General features: G+C 34.8%; 1 protein-coding gene and 1 long non-coding RNA gene across 2 annotated transcripts; both read right to left on the reverse strand.

The window, feature by feature from the left end:
* Positions 1 to 10,757: 10,757 nt before the first annotated feature.
* GAE4 (UDP-D-glucuronate 4-epimerase 4) lies at positions 10,758 to 12,787 on the reverse strand. The gene has a single exon (XM_079059868.1). It carries the CDS (start codon positions 12,452 to 12,454, stop codon positions 11,105 to 11,107), a length of 1,350 nt encoding a protein of 449 aa, XP_078915994.1. The 5' UTR covers positions 12,455 to 12,787; the 3' UTR covers positions 10,758 to 11,104.
* Positions 12,788 to 14,294: 1,507 nt separating this feature from the next.
* LOC145123737 (uncharacterized) lies at positions 14,295 to 14,770 on the reverse strand. The gene is made up of 3 exons (XR_013715277.1): positions 14,709 to 14,770; positions 14,492 to 14,563; positions 14,295 to 14,363 (listed from the first exon to the last, which is right to left on the reverse strand). It is a non-coding gene; the product is annotated as an uncharacterized LOC145123737 (long non-coding RNA).
* Positions 14,771 to 17,977: the final 3,207 nt, after the last annotated feature.

A 17,977-nucleotide genomic window follows, 5' to 3' on the forward strand; every position in this document is an offset into this window, starting at 1 on the left:
GACTTTTGATTTGTGGGTTTTGTTCATCCATTAATGTCCTAATATGTAAATTAAGGTTTTGCCTCGTGTGGTTATCTAGGTGGTGCCTAGCACCTGTTGTGGGATTCTGAGGACGTGTTGACTTTTGAGCTGCTTTGCGAGGTGAGTTTGCTCACTATACAATATGACACTAGGGATTGTATGTGCTTCTAGTCTTTGTGACTCCTGTTGTATGTGTTGTATACATGTGTGTTTGTTTGTTATATGTACGTGGGGTGCAATAGATCCGATACAACCTTATGCTGACGTATGAGTTGAAATAGACTCGGGGGTGAAATAGACCCGGTACATCCTTGTGCTGACATATGAGTTGAAATAGACTTGGTACAACCTTGTGCTGACATATGAGTTGAAATAGACTCGGAGGTGAAATAGACCCAACACAACCTTGAGTTGGCATATATGTATGGTATGCGGTATTTTGGAGAACTCACTAAACTTTGTGCTTACGGTTTTCAGTTTATGTTTCAGGTGCTTCCGGTTCGAAGGGGAAAAGCTTGAGATGATCACATTGCACTCACCATAACTTTCCACTTATTTGATTCTGATGTACTTTTGGTATGTTTGTTGATATACTTTGAATACTTTATGGTTTTGACAAACATGTTTGGATGATGGTCTATTTATATAAAAACAAAAATTTTTGGTTCCGAGTTTTGAGACGTTACAGCAACGTGCAAGATTACGTCTATTAGTAATATAAAATAATTGTTGGATTAGGTGTCTAAGCCCATAACTATAATTGGTATGTACTTGAATTGATAGCAGCACAGTCCTTTTGGGTTGCCCTCAACCTAACAACTGGACAAGGAAATTATGAAAGGAGAGATATTAATTTATAAGATTAATGAATTAATATAAATGATTTATTAATATGTTAAAAGATTAATATATTAATTAGAAATCATTATGTTTAATTAATAGTTAACCAGAAATTAATCAGAATTAATTTTGGGGTTAAAAGAATTAATTATAAAGTGCAGGGACTAGTTTGCAATTAACTAATAGTTGAGTGGAAGGTTCCAGAACCCCCTTGGAAGGAGGTGGACGAAATTCTTAGGGGAAACCCTAGAGATTTCGTCCAAGGGGTCCAAATAAGGCCTTTGGATCTTGCTTAGGCCCTAAGCAAAGGATAACTAGGGTTTCCCTAAACCCTAGATCCATCAGCTATTTAAGGAGCCTCCTGGCTCACATTTGAGGTCACTGATTTCTTTGGAAGAAACCCTAAGGCCGAAATTGCATACTCTCTCCATCCTCTTTCCTCCAAGTTTCCTTCTTGCTAGTTCTTGGGTGTGATTCCATTAGAGGCATTACATTTGTGGTGCTAAGCTTCCAAGAAGATCAAGATCAAGATCAAGAGGATTATCAATTGTTTGCTATAACAATTGAAAGGTATGTAACTCCTAAACCCTAGTTTGTTAATTTCGAAATTAGCCTCTCTCCTCTAGGGTTCTTGTTTTGCAATTCAAAGTTATATGTTCAATAGTTAAAACATAGATCCAAAGTAGGTTGCATGTGAACTTAGGAATTGTTTTTCTAGTTTATTTGTTTTACCTAAAACCCATCAGTGGTATCAGAGCCATTGTTTGTTTTAAAATGAATTGCTATAATTGTTGAATTGCAAATTAGGGTTTATAGCTATTAAACCCTAAAGGCCAAATTTTCGATTTCTAGGGTTTTGGATAAAAGGGTTTTTTCGAAAACCCTAGCCTCCAAAGAACCCTAATCGAAATTAGGGTTAGGGTTTTGAAAACCCTAGCCTCCTCCCTTGTAAATTTCGAAATTGCTAGAAGTTTTAGGGTTTCTTGTTTTGGATAATTGTTACTTAATTAGATTAATTGGATAATTATCCTTACCCTATTTTTCGAAATTTAGAGGGATAAGGATTAGGATTAAATTAATTGATTAATTTAATTAGATTATCCTTACAAGATTTAATAATAATAGTTAATTAAAAGATAAATATTAAATCTAGTTAATTGGTTTATTTAAATTTAAATTTAATAGTTTGAATTTCGAAATTTATATAAACCCTTGAAGTTTTAAAATGTTTTAAAACACACCCTATATATGTATTATGATTAAAAGTTTAATATTATATATGTATAAGAATATGGTCAGTCAAATCGCTAGTATGCCTCATTCATGAAGCTAATCTATAAGGGGAGTATAAGGAAACTGCCTATAAAATGGTAGTTGAATGGGTGTCCACTCTCACCCACCGCTTCCTTGATTAGTGGAGGGTCGTTAGCAGAACGGATTTGATAGGACAACTACTTCTCATTAAAAGTATAATGACATTAAAGAAAGTACTAGAATATTATTTTTAAAATCCCAACTCTAGTTACTTTAGGAAAAATGTGGAAAGTATGCTAATCCATGAAATTGCACATTATGCTTTATTGGTCGTTAGTGGAGCGTGTGTGGTTAACCAGCACACTAAAGGGCACTAATAAAGAGTAGTAATGGGTATCTCATAATTGTCATTTTGATGGAGCGTGTGTGGTTTACCAGCACATCAATAGTTAATGATAAAGACAATGAGGTTACCAAGCACATTTGCATGGTTATTCACATCTTGTTTGTGATCCTCGGCATCCCAGTCACAAATAGAAGAGCATAATCTGAGATTAAAACATGCCATTGAATAGTTTCAATGTATCTCAAAAGAATTAGGAATTTCACTTCGTTTGTTTCGTCTAATGGTGGAATTGGTGAATCGTCATTCACCTACCTTTATGAAATTTACACTTGGATCTCGGCATCCCATTTCTAAGTTGTGAATCTTCATAGTTGGATCCTAACCTTGATATTTTATTTTTGGGTTATTATATTGAGGTATCTTGAAATCTAACTAAAACTTTCTTTCTTTTCAGATGTCTACTCCTGGAAACACTTCTGCTTCATCCTCCTCCAACCAGAACTTCTCTTTGCTCAATATCTGCTCCAAAGTCGTTATGGATGGCTCAAACTATAACGATTGGATGCGCAACATCAAGATGGCTCTTCGTTTTGAGAACAAAGAATATGTTCTTGAAAAGGAGCTCAAAGAGCTTGATGAGTCTGAAGCTACTCCTGAAGATCTTGCTGCCTACAAGAAACATTACGATGATGCTACCAAAGTGGCGTGCATCATGGTGGCAACCATGTCCCCAGAACTGCAGAGGTACTATGAGGACTACTGGCCTTTTGAGATGAACAAGGACCTTATGGAAAAGTACCATAAGCGAGCTCGTCAAGAAAAGTTTGAAGTAGTCAAGTCACTCATGGCTTGCAAGATGAAAGAAGGGGAATCGGTTGTGTCACATATGCAAAGAATGCAACGCTACATAGAGCGTTTGGTCAAGCTCAACATTCACTTTGATGAGGAATTGGCCATTGATATGGTCTTGAACTCACTACCTGATTGTTATGGTCAGTTTATTCTAACTTACCATTTGAACAATACTGAGCAGACATTGGCCCAATTGCACAACTTGTTGCAGACAGCTGAGGCAGGAATGAAGGGTAAAAGTATACCCTCCACGCCTACAAGTGCCCCTGTGTTGGCTATTGGACAGGGAAAGGGGAAAAAGAGGAAAGGTCCTCCCAAGCAAAACTGGAAGAGCAAGGCTCAAGCTGGGTCGTCTAGTAATGGCCCAAAGGCTAAGCCCAATGGTTCCACTCCCCATGTTTCTGATCCAAAAGAGGTCGTTTGCTTTTACTGCAATCAAAAGGGGCATTGGAAGAGATCTTGCCCACAATATCTGCAAGATATCAAGGATGGCAAAGTGAAGCCATCTTCGGCAGGTATTTACACTATTTCTGCTAATAACTCATTATCTTCTCGTTCATGGGTCCTTGATACAGGATGTGGTTTTCATATCTGTTCTGATTTGCAGGGACTAAAGGAAAGTGAGGAGATAGAGCGAGGAAGGATAAACTTGATCATGGGAAACAGAAAGTCTTCACCAGTGACCAAGATCGGAGTTTATCAGCTTCTGCTTAGCAATGATGTTAGATTAGATTTAATAAATTGTTGCTATTCGTCTGAGATGACGAGAAACATTATTTCATTTCATGCATTGTTCAGACAAGGTTTCAAATATTCTTTTAATGATTTGAATGGTTCAATTTCTGTTTATAAGAATGGTGTTTTTATGTTTGAAGCTTTACCTTGTGATGGTGTGCATGAAACAGTGACTTGTGTTGATAGCTTAGGAAATAGTGTACTTAATATTAACTTGTCTAATAGTGTAGACAAGGCATGCTTGTGGCATTGTCGTCTTGGACACATTAACAAGAAACGCATAGCCCAACTCCAAAAGGATGGAGTGTTGGAATCATTTGACCTAAAATCAGATGATATGTGTGAATCTTGTCTTTTGGGAAAGATGACAAAATCACCATTCACAGGGTCTTGTGAAAGAGGTGAAGGTCTGTTGGATCTCATACACACAGATGTGTGTGGGCCCTTCAGATCAACTACAAGAGATGCTAATCGATTCTATGTGACTTTCACTGATGATTATAGCAGATATGGATATATCTACTTGATCAAGCATAAGTCAGAAACTTTTGAAAAGTTCAAAGAGTTTAAGCATGAAGTCAAAAATCAATTAGGCAGAAAGATAAAGATACTTAGATCCGATAGAGGCGGGGAGTATCTTAGTATCGAGTTTAACGACTATCTGAAAGAATGTGGGATAGTCTCACAATTGACTCCTCCTAGGACACCACAGTTAAATGGTGTAGCTGAGAGGCGTAATCGAACCTTGTTAGACATGGTTCGTTCTATGATGAGTCGGGCTTCGCTTCCCATTCACTTCTGGGGATATGCCTTAGAGACAGCCGCCCACATCCTCAATCTTGTCCCTACAAAGAAGGTTGCCAAAACACCTCACGAAATGTGGACAGGGAAAGTTCCCTCGTTAGAACATATTAAAGTCTGGGGTTGTGAAGCTTTCGTAAGACGAGAGACTCACGACAAGCTAGCAGCTAGAAGTGAGAAATGTGTTTTCATTGGTTACCCAAAGCAGTCTTTTGGATATTTGTTCTACAGGCCTAGTGAGAACGTGGTCTTTGTAGCACGAAGAGGAGTCTTTCTTGAAAGAGAGCTCATATTCAAAGAGGATAGTGGGAGCACTATTGACCTTGAAGAAATTCAAGAGTCAGCCAATGAAGGAACCTTAGATGACACTAGCACTCAACCAGAGGAAACAGTTCCCGTTGAACCAATCGATAACTCATTACCTCTTAGAAGATCCACTAGGGTGAGTGTGCCACCTGAGTTGTATGGTTTTCATATTACTTCAGATGGTGACACATTCATAAGTGACAGAACACTGGTAAACTTAGATGAACCAGTCACTTATAAGGAAGCAATGGCAGGCCCAGAGGCTTCCAAGTGGAAAGAGGCAATGGACAGCGAGATTAAGTCCATGTATGACAACCAAGTTTGGAATTTGGTTGATAGTGCACCAGGTCGTAAGACAGTTGGGTGCAAATGGATCTTCAAGAAGAAGACAGACATGGATGGAAATGTGCACACATTCAAGGCTCGACTGGTTGCAAAAGGTTTCACTCAAACCCCAGGGGTTGACTATGATGAGACCTTCTCGCCAGTGGCTAAGATTAAATCTATTAGGATATTGCTCGCCATAGCTGCCTTTCATGATTATGAAATCTGGCAGATGGATGTCAAAACTGCTTTCCTTAATGGGAAGTTGGCTGAAGATGTTTACATGAGTCAGCCAGAGGGTTTTGTTGATGCAAAGTTCCCCAATAGAGTGTGCAAGCTTGAGAAATCCATTTATGGATTGAAACAAGCATCCCGCAGTTGGAATCTTTGCTTCCATGAGAAAGTCAAAGAGTTTGGTTTCTCTAGAAGTGCAGATGAGTTCTGTGTGTATATCAAGGCTAGTGGGAGTATAGTAACTTTTCTGGTGTTGTATGTCGATGACATATTACTCATTGGTAACGACGTTCCAACCTTGAAAGAAGTTAAGTCTTGGCTTGGAAAGTGTTTTGCCATGAAAGACCTAGGAGAAGCTGCCTATATTCTTGGGATTAGAATATTGAGAGATAGAAAGAAGAGACTAATTGGACTTAGTCAGAGCACATACTTGGATAAGGTACTAAAGAGGTTTAGTATGGAAAATTCCAAGAAGGGAGAGCTACCTATCCAGAGCAATACCAAATTGAGTAAGACTCAATGCCCGAGTACAGATGTTGAAATAGATGACATGAGTCGTGTACCTTATGCTTCCGCTGTCGGATCGATCATGTACGCTATGACATGTACTCGCCCTGATGTGGCATTTGCTTTGAGCATGGTCAGTCGCTATCAGGGAAACCCGGGTAGAGCTCATTGGATAGCAGTAAAGAATATACTCAAGTATTTGCGAAGGACAAAGGACTGGGTCCTTGTACTTGGTGGCAATGATACTTTGAGAGTAGATGGTTACAGTGATGCTAGCTTTCAGACAGATAGAGATAACTTCCGTTCTCAATCGGGCTGGGTATTTTTACTGAATGGAGGAGTAGTTACTTGGAAAAGTTCCAAGCAAGATACGGTGGCTGATTCTACTTGTGAATCAGAGTACATAGCAGCGAGTGAAGCGTCGAAAGAAGCAGCTTGGTTGAGGAACTTCATCGGAGATCTCGGAGTTGTTCCAACCATCCAGGAGCCTATGGAACTGTTCTGCTATAATGAAGGAGCGGTTGCCTTGACAAAGGAACCGAGAGATCATGGTAAAACCAGACATATCGACAGAAAGTACCATTTCATCAGACATAGAGTAGAAGAAGGCCATCTTATAGTAAAGAGGGTGTCATCTGAAGATAACCCAGCAGATCCCCTCACAAAGGGTCTGAGTAGGGCTAAGCATATTCAGCATGCTCGGAGCATAGGACTGAAAGATGATATTAGTTTTAGTAGTTAGATTAGTTTTGTTCTGAAACTTGTAACAAAGTAAATGTAATTGACTTTTGGTGATTAAATAATAAAGTATTATTTATAAGTTTGATTTCTGCCTTTTGTCAATTGTTTATTATTGTGTTTCATATTTTGCATGTTTTACTTCCTGAATAATAAGATTATTCAAACTCCACATTCGCTCATACTTTTGGAAGTAAGTAGTGAATTAAGACTGTCATGAACTGGATTGTAGATTGTCTAAGGATAGACATGGCAATAGAATTGCTGCAACGTTCATGAGTACTCAGAAATTGAGATTTGAGTATTGGATAAACCCTCGCTCAGAGTATCACTTCATGGAATTCATCACGAGTAATACTGAGACGATAATATCTTATAATCTTGAAACGAAGATATATGAGTTGCAATTTACAAGTCGTTCATGCATTGGTGATACGAAAACGCATCAGTAACTTGGTGTTTTAAAACGTATTGTCATGTATAATTTGATGAGTAAAAGATACAAGCATATGAGTCAACGTTTATTCGTTCCTTTTGCCCTAACAGGAAAAGCGATATCTGTGGGCCCCTCGATGATTTGGTGTTGACTTATGTGTTGGGCCCAGCCAGGACTAGATTGATGTGTTCGATTAGAAGTCCTACATCATCACAAATCAGGAATCGGGAAACATAGATTCTGGACAAAGAGATTGATTACATTCCATGTCTTATGTCTAGGGATATCTAGCAGAACGAAGGATTATATGATCACTTATCTTAGGACACGTAACTGACTGGGTCAGAGTTCGGCAACAGCTTTTGGAAGCTACAATTTGCTGGTCAAATTTAGAAGGCATACTAGCAATTATAGTTACAGACTTATCCAAGTGGGAGACTGTTGGATTAGGTGTCTAAGCCCATAACTATAATTGGTATGTACTTGAATTGATAGCAACACAGTCCTTTTGGGTTGCCCTCAACCTAGCAACTGGACAAGGAAATTATGAAAGGAGAGATATTAATTTATAAGATTAATGAATTAATATAAATGATTTATTAATATGTTAAAAGATTAATATATTAATTAGAAATCATTATGTTTAATTAATAGTTAACCAGAAATTAATCAGAATTAATTTTGGGGTTAAAAGAATTAATTATAAAGTGCAGGGACTAGTTTGCAATTAACTAATAGTTGAGTGGAAGGTTCCAGAACCCCCTTGGAAGGAGGTGGACGAAATTCTTAGGGGAAACCCTAGAGATTTCGTCCAAGGGGTCCAAATAAGGCCTTTGGATCTTGCTTAGGCCCTAAGCAAAGGATAACTAGGGTTTTCCCTAAACCCTAGATCCCTCAGCTATTTAAGGAGCCTCCTGGCTCACATTTGAGGTCACTGATTTCTTTGGAAGAAACCCTAAGGCCGAAATTGCATACTCTCTCCATCCTCTCTCCTCCACGTTTCCTTCTTGCTAGTTCTTGGGTGTGATTCCATTAGAGGCATTACATTTGTGGTGCTAAGCTTCCAAGAAGATCAAGATCAAGATCAAGAGGATTATCAATTGTTTGCTATAACAATTGAAAGGTATGTAACTCCTAAACCCTAGTTTGTTAATTTCGAAATTAGTCTCTCTCCTCTAGGGTTCTTGTTTTGCAATTCAAAGTTATATGTTCAATAGTTAAAACATAGATCCAAAGTAGGTTGCATGTGAACTTAGGAATTGTTTTTCTAGTTTATTTGTTTTACCTAAAACCCATCAATAATATGGTAGAGACTTCAAGAATAATCATGTGGAATATTTATGTCAATCCTTCATGATAAACATAACTATATGGCAAGTTAATGATTTTATTACTTAATAATTATTATATTAAATGTGGATTATGATAAATAATTATATTGATTCCTATATATTATAGCATTGAACTTATTCAATGTAAACTTATACTTGTATTATTATAAATAAATCAAAAAGTGACTTTGACCAAACTCATGTTTAGTGTTGTTGATTAGACCATATAAACAAAAAACACATCTTCAAAATCCTTTAAGTTTAACTTTTAGACTCGTTTGATTTAGAATCCAAAGAGAGAATAAAACCAAGGTGTTGTTTGTTTTTTTCTAAAAAACCTCTTCTGACCAATTATTGTTGCGGCGTGTAGCACATGCGCAACACTTGACCCTTCGCAGATGTTTGTTTTTCAGAAGACTTCTGACTTAAAAACTGTTTCGCGTGTGCTGCATGGCACCGCATTGGACCATCTGCTTCAAACCTCTTCACACCTTATTTTAACTTACTGCAGCAGTCTGCAAATGTTAAAAAACAAACAAACTTTTTATTACATGTTGTAGGCGTTTGGTCCATCTCTTCTAATACAGAGGGTTGCAGAGGTGGTCCGCAGACTTCAAGTATTTTTGCTTCGAAAAAACAAACAACACCCAGGTTTAGTTGGTAAAATGATAAAATGAGCCTTTTACTATAAAAGGTAATAAAGTTGATGCATTTTTATTGTATATGTCATATACATACTCGATGACCGGCTAGAGGATAATATATATCCTTATTGCTTTTATCAGTGATTTTAGAAAACTTGGCTATATATACATGCTGAGAAAAAAAAACTGAAACTTTTGAAGTGTTAAAGTTAGTTCAGAATAAAATAAAAAATCAGTTATATGAGAATATTAAAAACATTCATTCTAACACGAATACCTAAGCCATGATTTTGATGACCATATTAGAAACCATGGGAATTGTTTCATAGCTAACTTCATTTGGAAGGTCTCAAGTGAATGATGTGTTGTGTCGGATAGGAGATATCAAATATTGTTAGCCATGTTAAGTTCTATGATGAGCCACATCAATCTTCCATAAATATGGTTATGGGGATATGAATGCCAGACAACAAGACATATATTAAACAAAGTACTAATCAAATCGGATGAAAATACACTATATGAGAACATGAACTAGGAAGATACCCAGCTTGTGTTATCTTAGGATATGAAGGTGGAGGGTTATATAATACATCGACTCAAATAAGTTAGGCCTAAAGCCTTATAAATTAGATTTGTTGGGAGATGCTAGGCTCTCGAATACTAGCAAACCATTATGATTTTCTTTTGTTTACTTAGTATTTTAAGTATTATCAATCAATATTGGAAACTTTTGGTTTGTTTTGTTATTGAATCTAATTTGGATATCATTGTGGGAGTTGATCATTTCATATATATAAAAAAAAAAAGAAATAGTGTGAGAATAAGTGGGAATGATTTGGTGCTGAGGAGGACTGTAGACGAACCGAACGTTCATCGAACTGTTCGTGAACCGTTCGACATGAAGTTTGTTTATGTTTGTTTTTTTAGTAAAAGATCGAACATGAACACAAATTTCCGTTCGTTTAGTTAAATGAACATGTACAATGATCCCGTTCGTTCAATTATGTTCGTGAACGTTCGTTCATTTAAATTCATTTAATTTTCATATATGTTCAATTGTATTTTATTATATTATTATATTATATGTTTGTTTATGTTCATATATGTTCAATTATGTTTGCTTAGCTCCGTTCGTTTAACATGTTCACAAACATAAAGGAACCAACATAAATAATGTAATTTGGTAAACGAAATATGAACAAACTTTTGTTCGGTTCGTTTAAGAACCCTAATACTAAGATGACATGTAAAAAGCCAGTGGTAGTAAGGTACAACACCTCATAGCATTATACTATTGTTTTGTGATAAAAAAATTCAGAATTTTTGTTTCATTAAGGTCGGTATAATAAAAAACAATAGTGAAAACAATAAGAAAAAACAACGTATACCCCCGAAAATTAATACCTATCTCGTTCTATTTATTTGATTCCAAAATGATACAAATCCACAAGATGAAAACAAACGAATTATGGTCAGTTCTTCATGAATTCTACAACAATTTTAGTACACATCACAAAAAGAGGCCCAACCAAATCAAAACCATGTCCGATTTCAGCCTTTCCGGGCCTCGTTCACATATACGAAAAACTCGATAACGAAGATAATTTGTGGGAAACGAACAGCATCGTTATAAAACAATCATATCCGAATCAAAATAAGAATTTGAGAAAACAAAAAAAAAAAAAAAAAAATCACCCGATTTGAGAAAGAATTCATTCATCATCATTTATCGTCACTGATCGGTCTTCTTTACTGAACCATAGTAACTCACATACCATCTGACGAACTTCTTCAACCCCGTTTGAAGATCTGTTGTTGGTTTATACCCAAACTCCCTCCGAGCCGAACTAATATTCGCATGGGTGAACTGAACATCGCCATTTCTGGGCAATTTCATCACCAATCGCTTCGCTTTAACCTTCAACAATCGCTCCAAAATGCTCACCAGATCGGAAACTGGAACCGGCGAGGTGTTCCCGAGGTTAAAAACCCGTAATTGCGCAGGCGCACGTTTCTTCCCGCCGCTTCCGGTGCTCTTTTCTGCAGTATCTAACGCACCCAAACAACCCTTTACGATATCATCAATGTAGGTGAAATCACGAGCTACAGTTCCGTGATTTGCAGCTTCAAAGATTGGGATTGATTTCCCTTTTAAAATGTTTCTCGTGAAAAAGAAATACGCCATATCCGGTCTTCCCCAAGGTCCGTAAACCGTGAAGAATCGTAATCCGGTTAATGATAAACCGTATATGTGATTGTAGGTATGGGCGATTTCTTCGCCGGCTTTTTTTGTGGCGGCGTAGAGGCTCGCCGGCTGATCGGTTCGATCTTTTTCTGAAAAGGGGACTTTTGTGTTCAATCCGTAAACAGAACTTGATGATGCCCAAACGATTGCTGGCTGTGGATTCGCGCTTTTACAGACTTCAAGAAGATTAACGAAACCAGCGATGTTGCTATGGACATAAGAGCCTGGATTCTCCATGGCGTAACGAACACCTGCTTGAGCAGCTAAATGCATTACGTGAGTAAAAGGGATTAATTCGAAGAGTTTCTTGAGCAATGGAGCGTCGTTTATGTCTCCTTCCACGATATAGATCCCACTTCGTTCGAGTAGAGATTGACGAGCTCGTTTGAGTGCAGGATCATAGTAATCGTTGAAGTTATCAAGGCCTAAAACGCCATCTCCACGGCGTTTCAAGGCGACGCTGACATGGGTTCCGACGAATCCGGCTGCCCCGGTGACTAAAACGGAGAACCCGTTTCTTGACCGGATCCTGGCGGAGGATCTGACACGTTTCTCCCAAGCGAGTCCCCCCCATGAACTGGTTTTTAAAGATCTGCGAGAGAGATCTGATGAGATTGATGACGATGATGAGTATGGTGATGATGATGATGATGACAACGACGAAGTTGATGGTGATTTGAAGAATAAAACCAAGATTAATCCCAAGAACACAAAGAATGTGAGTTTTGCTACAGATGAAGAATGCCTGCATCTCTGAATGTACGACGATTTTTCCATCTTAAATTTCCCCGGCGTTGATGGGATATTATCCATATGAGATGACGACATTTGCTTCATAATCTTCAATGAAAACTTGAAAAAGTAAACACACGCACCTCTTCTCTTATTTCCCCTGGTTTTCTTCTTATTTGACTAGGGTTTGATGAATAATTGGTGGGTTTTCTTCTTTTTCGCTCCGGAATCTAACAAGATAAGAAGGAACAAAGTTTCCTATGTGTTGGGGCAATTCCTCCAACTTTATTATGCTTTTTCGATTGTAGGGGAATCTGAAGGTTTCTTGAAAGAACTATTGTTGGTATTGTGGGTTTTTTTGGTTCTACAGAGAGAGAGAGAGAGAGAGTGGTGATGAAGGTCGACCAAAATGAAGGAGTAAATTTGAAGGATTTGAATTAAATTGTATTATAATGGAGCTATCATCAAACACAAAAACATAATAAAAACTAAAAAGGTCAAACTGGGTCATGTAATTCAGGAAATAATATACAAAATCTTTATGAATTTGGTCATGATTTGGGGTAAATTTAGAGTTTTTCTATAAATTATTGAAATTAAAAAGTTTACTGGCTTGAACGTTTGATTGGTCAATGGAAACCTTTAATTTAATAGGCTTCCATCTTATGATTCTTAGTTTTTACAACATTATGTGGATACTTTGGTTTTTTTTGGATAACTATTCAATTTTTGAAAAAAAAAAAATAATAAATGATTGTCATGTCTAAAATGGGTCCATTTGGAATTTTGGTTTTATAAATTGTGTATTCCGTTTTCATTTGCAACTAAAATATGGGAAAAAATTATACAATTCGACTTTTTTGCATTGGTTTTTTCAACTAAATAATATATCATGCTTTTATACCGAAATGTATTTTGTTGTTGTTTTTTTTTATTATATATATATATATATATATATATATATATATATATATATATATATATATATATATATATATATATATAGGCCTCAGTTATTTTGTTTTACTAAGTATTGTGTGCCAGAATGCACAGATTTGGACCAACGGATGGAATTAATCAATGAGCATGATATTGAGAGTGTATAATATTATAATGGGGTAACATGTACCATATAATCACACAATTTTTTAGCAAAAGGGTATTTTGGACAATTAACTACATTTATAAAAGGAAATTTTCGGATTTTTAGGGATGATTAATTCTCCTAATTTAAAAAATATGATTTTTTTTAATTAATTCAATTTTAATTCTAACGTAATTTGTAAACATAACCGATTTTATTCTGTCAGAATATTTTTTGTTAGAATGATGCTCTTTCAGAATTTTATTCTAATAAAATATTATTGAAGAACAACAAAATTCTTGAATCAGATGTTTAAACATAACAATATTCTAATATATTATTATACATCCGAACTTAAATACAAATTCATACATATTCTTACAGACTAAATCCTTATACATTTTAATATAATTATACATATTCTAAAAGAATATCAACAAAAATGAATAAAATTCTTAAAAAATAACAACATTCTTAAATTGTGAGTATGATCAAACTTTATTCATTCTTCAAGTTATTCATATTAGGTCTTCAACGCATTCTTCCAGCCATTCCTATCACAAATACAACAAAAACTTATAATGGTTAAAAACATGTTACTTGCAATTAACTATCACTTAATACATTCTGGTAGAATACATAGAATATGACAGAATACATATAATACATTCTGGCAGAATACATAGATTTTATTTTGGCAGAATACATTATGATAGAATACATAGAATACATTCAAAAGTATTGTATTTACTGCTAACGAGGGACAATAGAAATTGGAATTCAAAATCAAAAATTGAACCAAAATAATACACAGACAAATTAATAACATCATACACAGAAACGTGTAAAAAATAATAACCTTGCAGCTTCTAGCAATATGTCTTCCTTCAACCGGTCTTCCATTTGCTCCACCCTTGCCCTATTGATACCCTATTAATAACATCAAAGTTTAGATATAGAATTGGATAAATCAGCATGTTTATCAACAAAAAAAAGTATAACAAAATACTGTAAATCTGAAGTGGAAGTTGTGATTTGAGCATAAAAAATAAGCACACCGTGTATTCAAGATTGGAGAAGGGTCTCTCAACCTCGCGAAAAACAAATGGTCGTCCATTGATATAAACCACCTGTTCCAAGAAAGAGTTTTACCACAGTTATTCAGGACATCGAATCCTAAAGTTATTGCCATAAACAAGTGGAAGCATGAAAAAAAAACCATTTGCCAATTCTAAGAAATTATAAGCAATAAAGAAAGGGAATAAGACAATGTACTGGTTCCTCGCGTAGGTTGATCCAAAGAACATTTTCTTGCTTCCCATCAATTTGAGCCCCAAAATATGTAAGAACGTTCCTAATCCCATCAATAGTTGGGATTGCAACACCATGTACGCGCAATGATTCCGCCTGATGATTTCATAAAGCAAATGAACCGGACTTTCAATGGTCAAATCGAGGAAAAAATGATGTAAAAAAATGAGGAATACATAAGTTCCCGCATGCTTTCTGGAGAAATTAAGCACTACAAGAAAAGAGGGGTGTATCTATGAAGTATAAGAAAGAGGGTGAAACAATAAAATTGAAAGAACAGGATCACCTGGCGAAAATTTGGGGCGCCGTCTATTTGGGGAGACAGTTGCTTGTTCTGACATCCAGGAAAATGGTCGCTCTTAAGAATGGTCTTTTTCCCAAGCACAAATCCATCTCTTTGCTTCATCACCTGCTTCGGCTCCTTGGGTATTGACATAGTCCGATCGATTCCTAACTATCCGAGTATCTGACCTAAGTCTGCGTATTATTTCAATGAGGACGACGATGTATGTTAGGGTTGTGGAGATGAAGTGCACACAATAGTTGCTAGAAACATTTGAACCTAGCTCATATATATATATATATATATATATATATATATATATATATATATATATATATATATATATATATAACTCCCGTCGTAGGTATAGTTTTGAAATAACATTAAAAAAAAAGTCTTTTATAGATAAAATATATTTTCACATTAGTGAAGTTCTAAAAGCTCTCAAAACTTTTAAAACAAAATAAAATTTTGTCTAAAAGTAATACCATAGATATCACAACAAAATCATAAACAAATACTATAATTAATGTATTATGTTATTTTGCTCAAAATGTCTTTACTCTTTAGTGCGACTATCTTTACTACTTAAGGTCACATAATGAAACATATTTCTCATCTAAGTACATGTCAAAATAATACGTTAAGTTGAGATGTGTACCGAGTAACATAACATGTAGGCATCTCAAAACGATATATAAACAAAATACAAATTTTTGTAGTAGTTTGAGGTCTGAAATCTTATAAAGAAAGTTTAAGGCTAAAATCCTAAGATATCCAAAATATTAATAGTGTTCTATGATTTAACCTATATGTTATGGTCAATTGATCTTGTGACTAGTTTGGTCGGGGCAATACAAACGGTACAATTTACTATGTTTTTATTGTTGTGATCCTCTTATCATATACTACATCTATCCTATATTTATTGACCATTTTGATTTTTAAAGTCTTTATTTTTCAATTTTGACCTTAAACATTTTTGTTTTTTATACATAATACTTGATGCAAAATATATGATTGGATTGTGCTTTAAATGTATTTTCATTGTTATACGTTTTATCAAGTAATATATAACACAAATAAAATTATTTAAGGTCAAAGTTGATTAATAAAAATTTTCAAAGTCAAAAGTAGACAATAACTATGGGACAGAGTGAGTATATTTATATTATGCTTGGATATTTATGTCGCAGAACTTAGATTTTAACTTTTGTAAAATGGGGTTACTAGAGTGTATACACACATTTGTTGTTCAAAAGAACTTATTAAAAGAACTAAGATTATATATATATATATATTAAAATACACAATGATTTACCACCAAGAATGTGTATGTGCGAGAAAACAAAACAACTCTTAGAACGTAGACAGGTAAAACAAGTTGACATTTATAACATTTTTAGAGGGACCTTTATAAAAATGTGCAAACCCAAGGGCCCTTTTTGTACCAATTTAAGAGGCATATACGGGGGGTTATTTGTAAATAAGAGTAGTCTCTTCATTTTCATATATGTCATGTGAGCTTCACACTAAATGACACTAAATGTGACATCCAATTTTCACATGACACGACTTTTTTATCTTCAAAAATATAATGATCAAGAAAATGACCTCATACCAAATATTTAAAAGTTATTTACTAACAAATTTATTTAGAGGGTGTTTGGCTTAGCTTTTGTGGGGCAAAAGTCCTTTTTGTAAAATGATTTTTTATAAAAGTTGTTTTTTAAAATGTGCTTGGATTAACGTTTGAAGGGAAAAAGTCAAAAGTTAAAGTGTTTGAGTTAACTTTTAGGAAAGAGTAGGGAATCATATGCTGTGAATGAAGAATTGATTAGAATACATGGAGGTATATTGGCAATTTAATATTTTTACCGTTGAAAAGTTGGGAAAAGTCACATAATGGTGACTTTTCAAAAAGACTCAATTTATTCTATTAGAAAAGTCATTTCCAAAAGTCTTTTTCACTTAAACGAACATCTTTTTGACTTTTTCTAAAAGATAAAAATAAAAGTCATTTTAAAAGTTAAAACGAACAACCTCTAAATTAACTACTCAAAATTTGGTTACCGTTTGTCTGGTAGAGATGTAAATGATGTAATTCATATGGTAATATCTATATTATAATTATAAATTTATAATCTGACCAATATTTTTTTTATTAATGAATGCAACCAAAATTACGTAAACGTTATTGATTTTTTATATCATAATCATCCTTTTAATATTTATTCTTGACGGACTGCAACTTCTTTCATACGTAATATGCGGGCCGGATTTTTTTTTTTTTTTTTTTATTATATTTATTTAAGATCACAAAATAGTCCAGTCTTAACTTATAATCAACATTCACAAAGTTCCAAGAAACATGAGTTGAATCTCGATTTTAAGTTTATTCAACTCATTTTTTAATATTTAATTCATGAAAATAATAGTTAAAAAGGTCACCAAATTGATGCAAGCATGTGAGAAATCTGAGTCACAAGTTGAGGCATCCATGTTCTCTTTGTTTATAAATCTTGGCACCATGTCCCAATATATATATATATATATATATATATATATATATATATATATATATATATATATATATATATAGAGAGAGAGAGAGAGAGAGAGAGCTAGGTTCATTTGTTTAAACTAATTATTGTGTTATTGTACGCATAAATATGGGCCAATCAATATTTAATAAATAAATAAATAATCAAACAAATAAATAAGGGTAATTTAGTAATTTGATAAATAATTTCTACAAATACACTCTTATAATTATGGTAAATATTTTGACTTATCTTTATTCCTTTTTAAAACAATAAACAAATTGTATTCTATCCCATTCGTAACCCTAGCTCCAAAACAGAACAAAGATACGATCGCTGCTTCCCCCTGTTCGCTGCTTCCGATCAATAGCTGCTTCCAATCGGTGGTTCTGCTGTTTTCGCGCACA

Source organism: Lactuca virosa, chromosome 7 (assembly GCF_052849685.1).
Source record: "Lactuca virosa cultivar CGN04683 chromosome 7, Lactuca_virosa_CGN04683_v6, whole genome shotgun sequence".
Taxonomy (NCBI): Eukaryota; Viridiplantae; Streptophyta; class Magnoliopsida; order Asterales; family Asteraceae; genus Lactuca; species Lactuca virosa.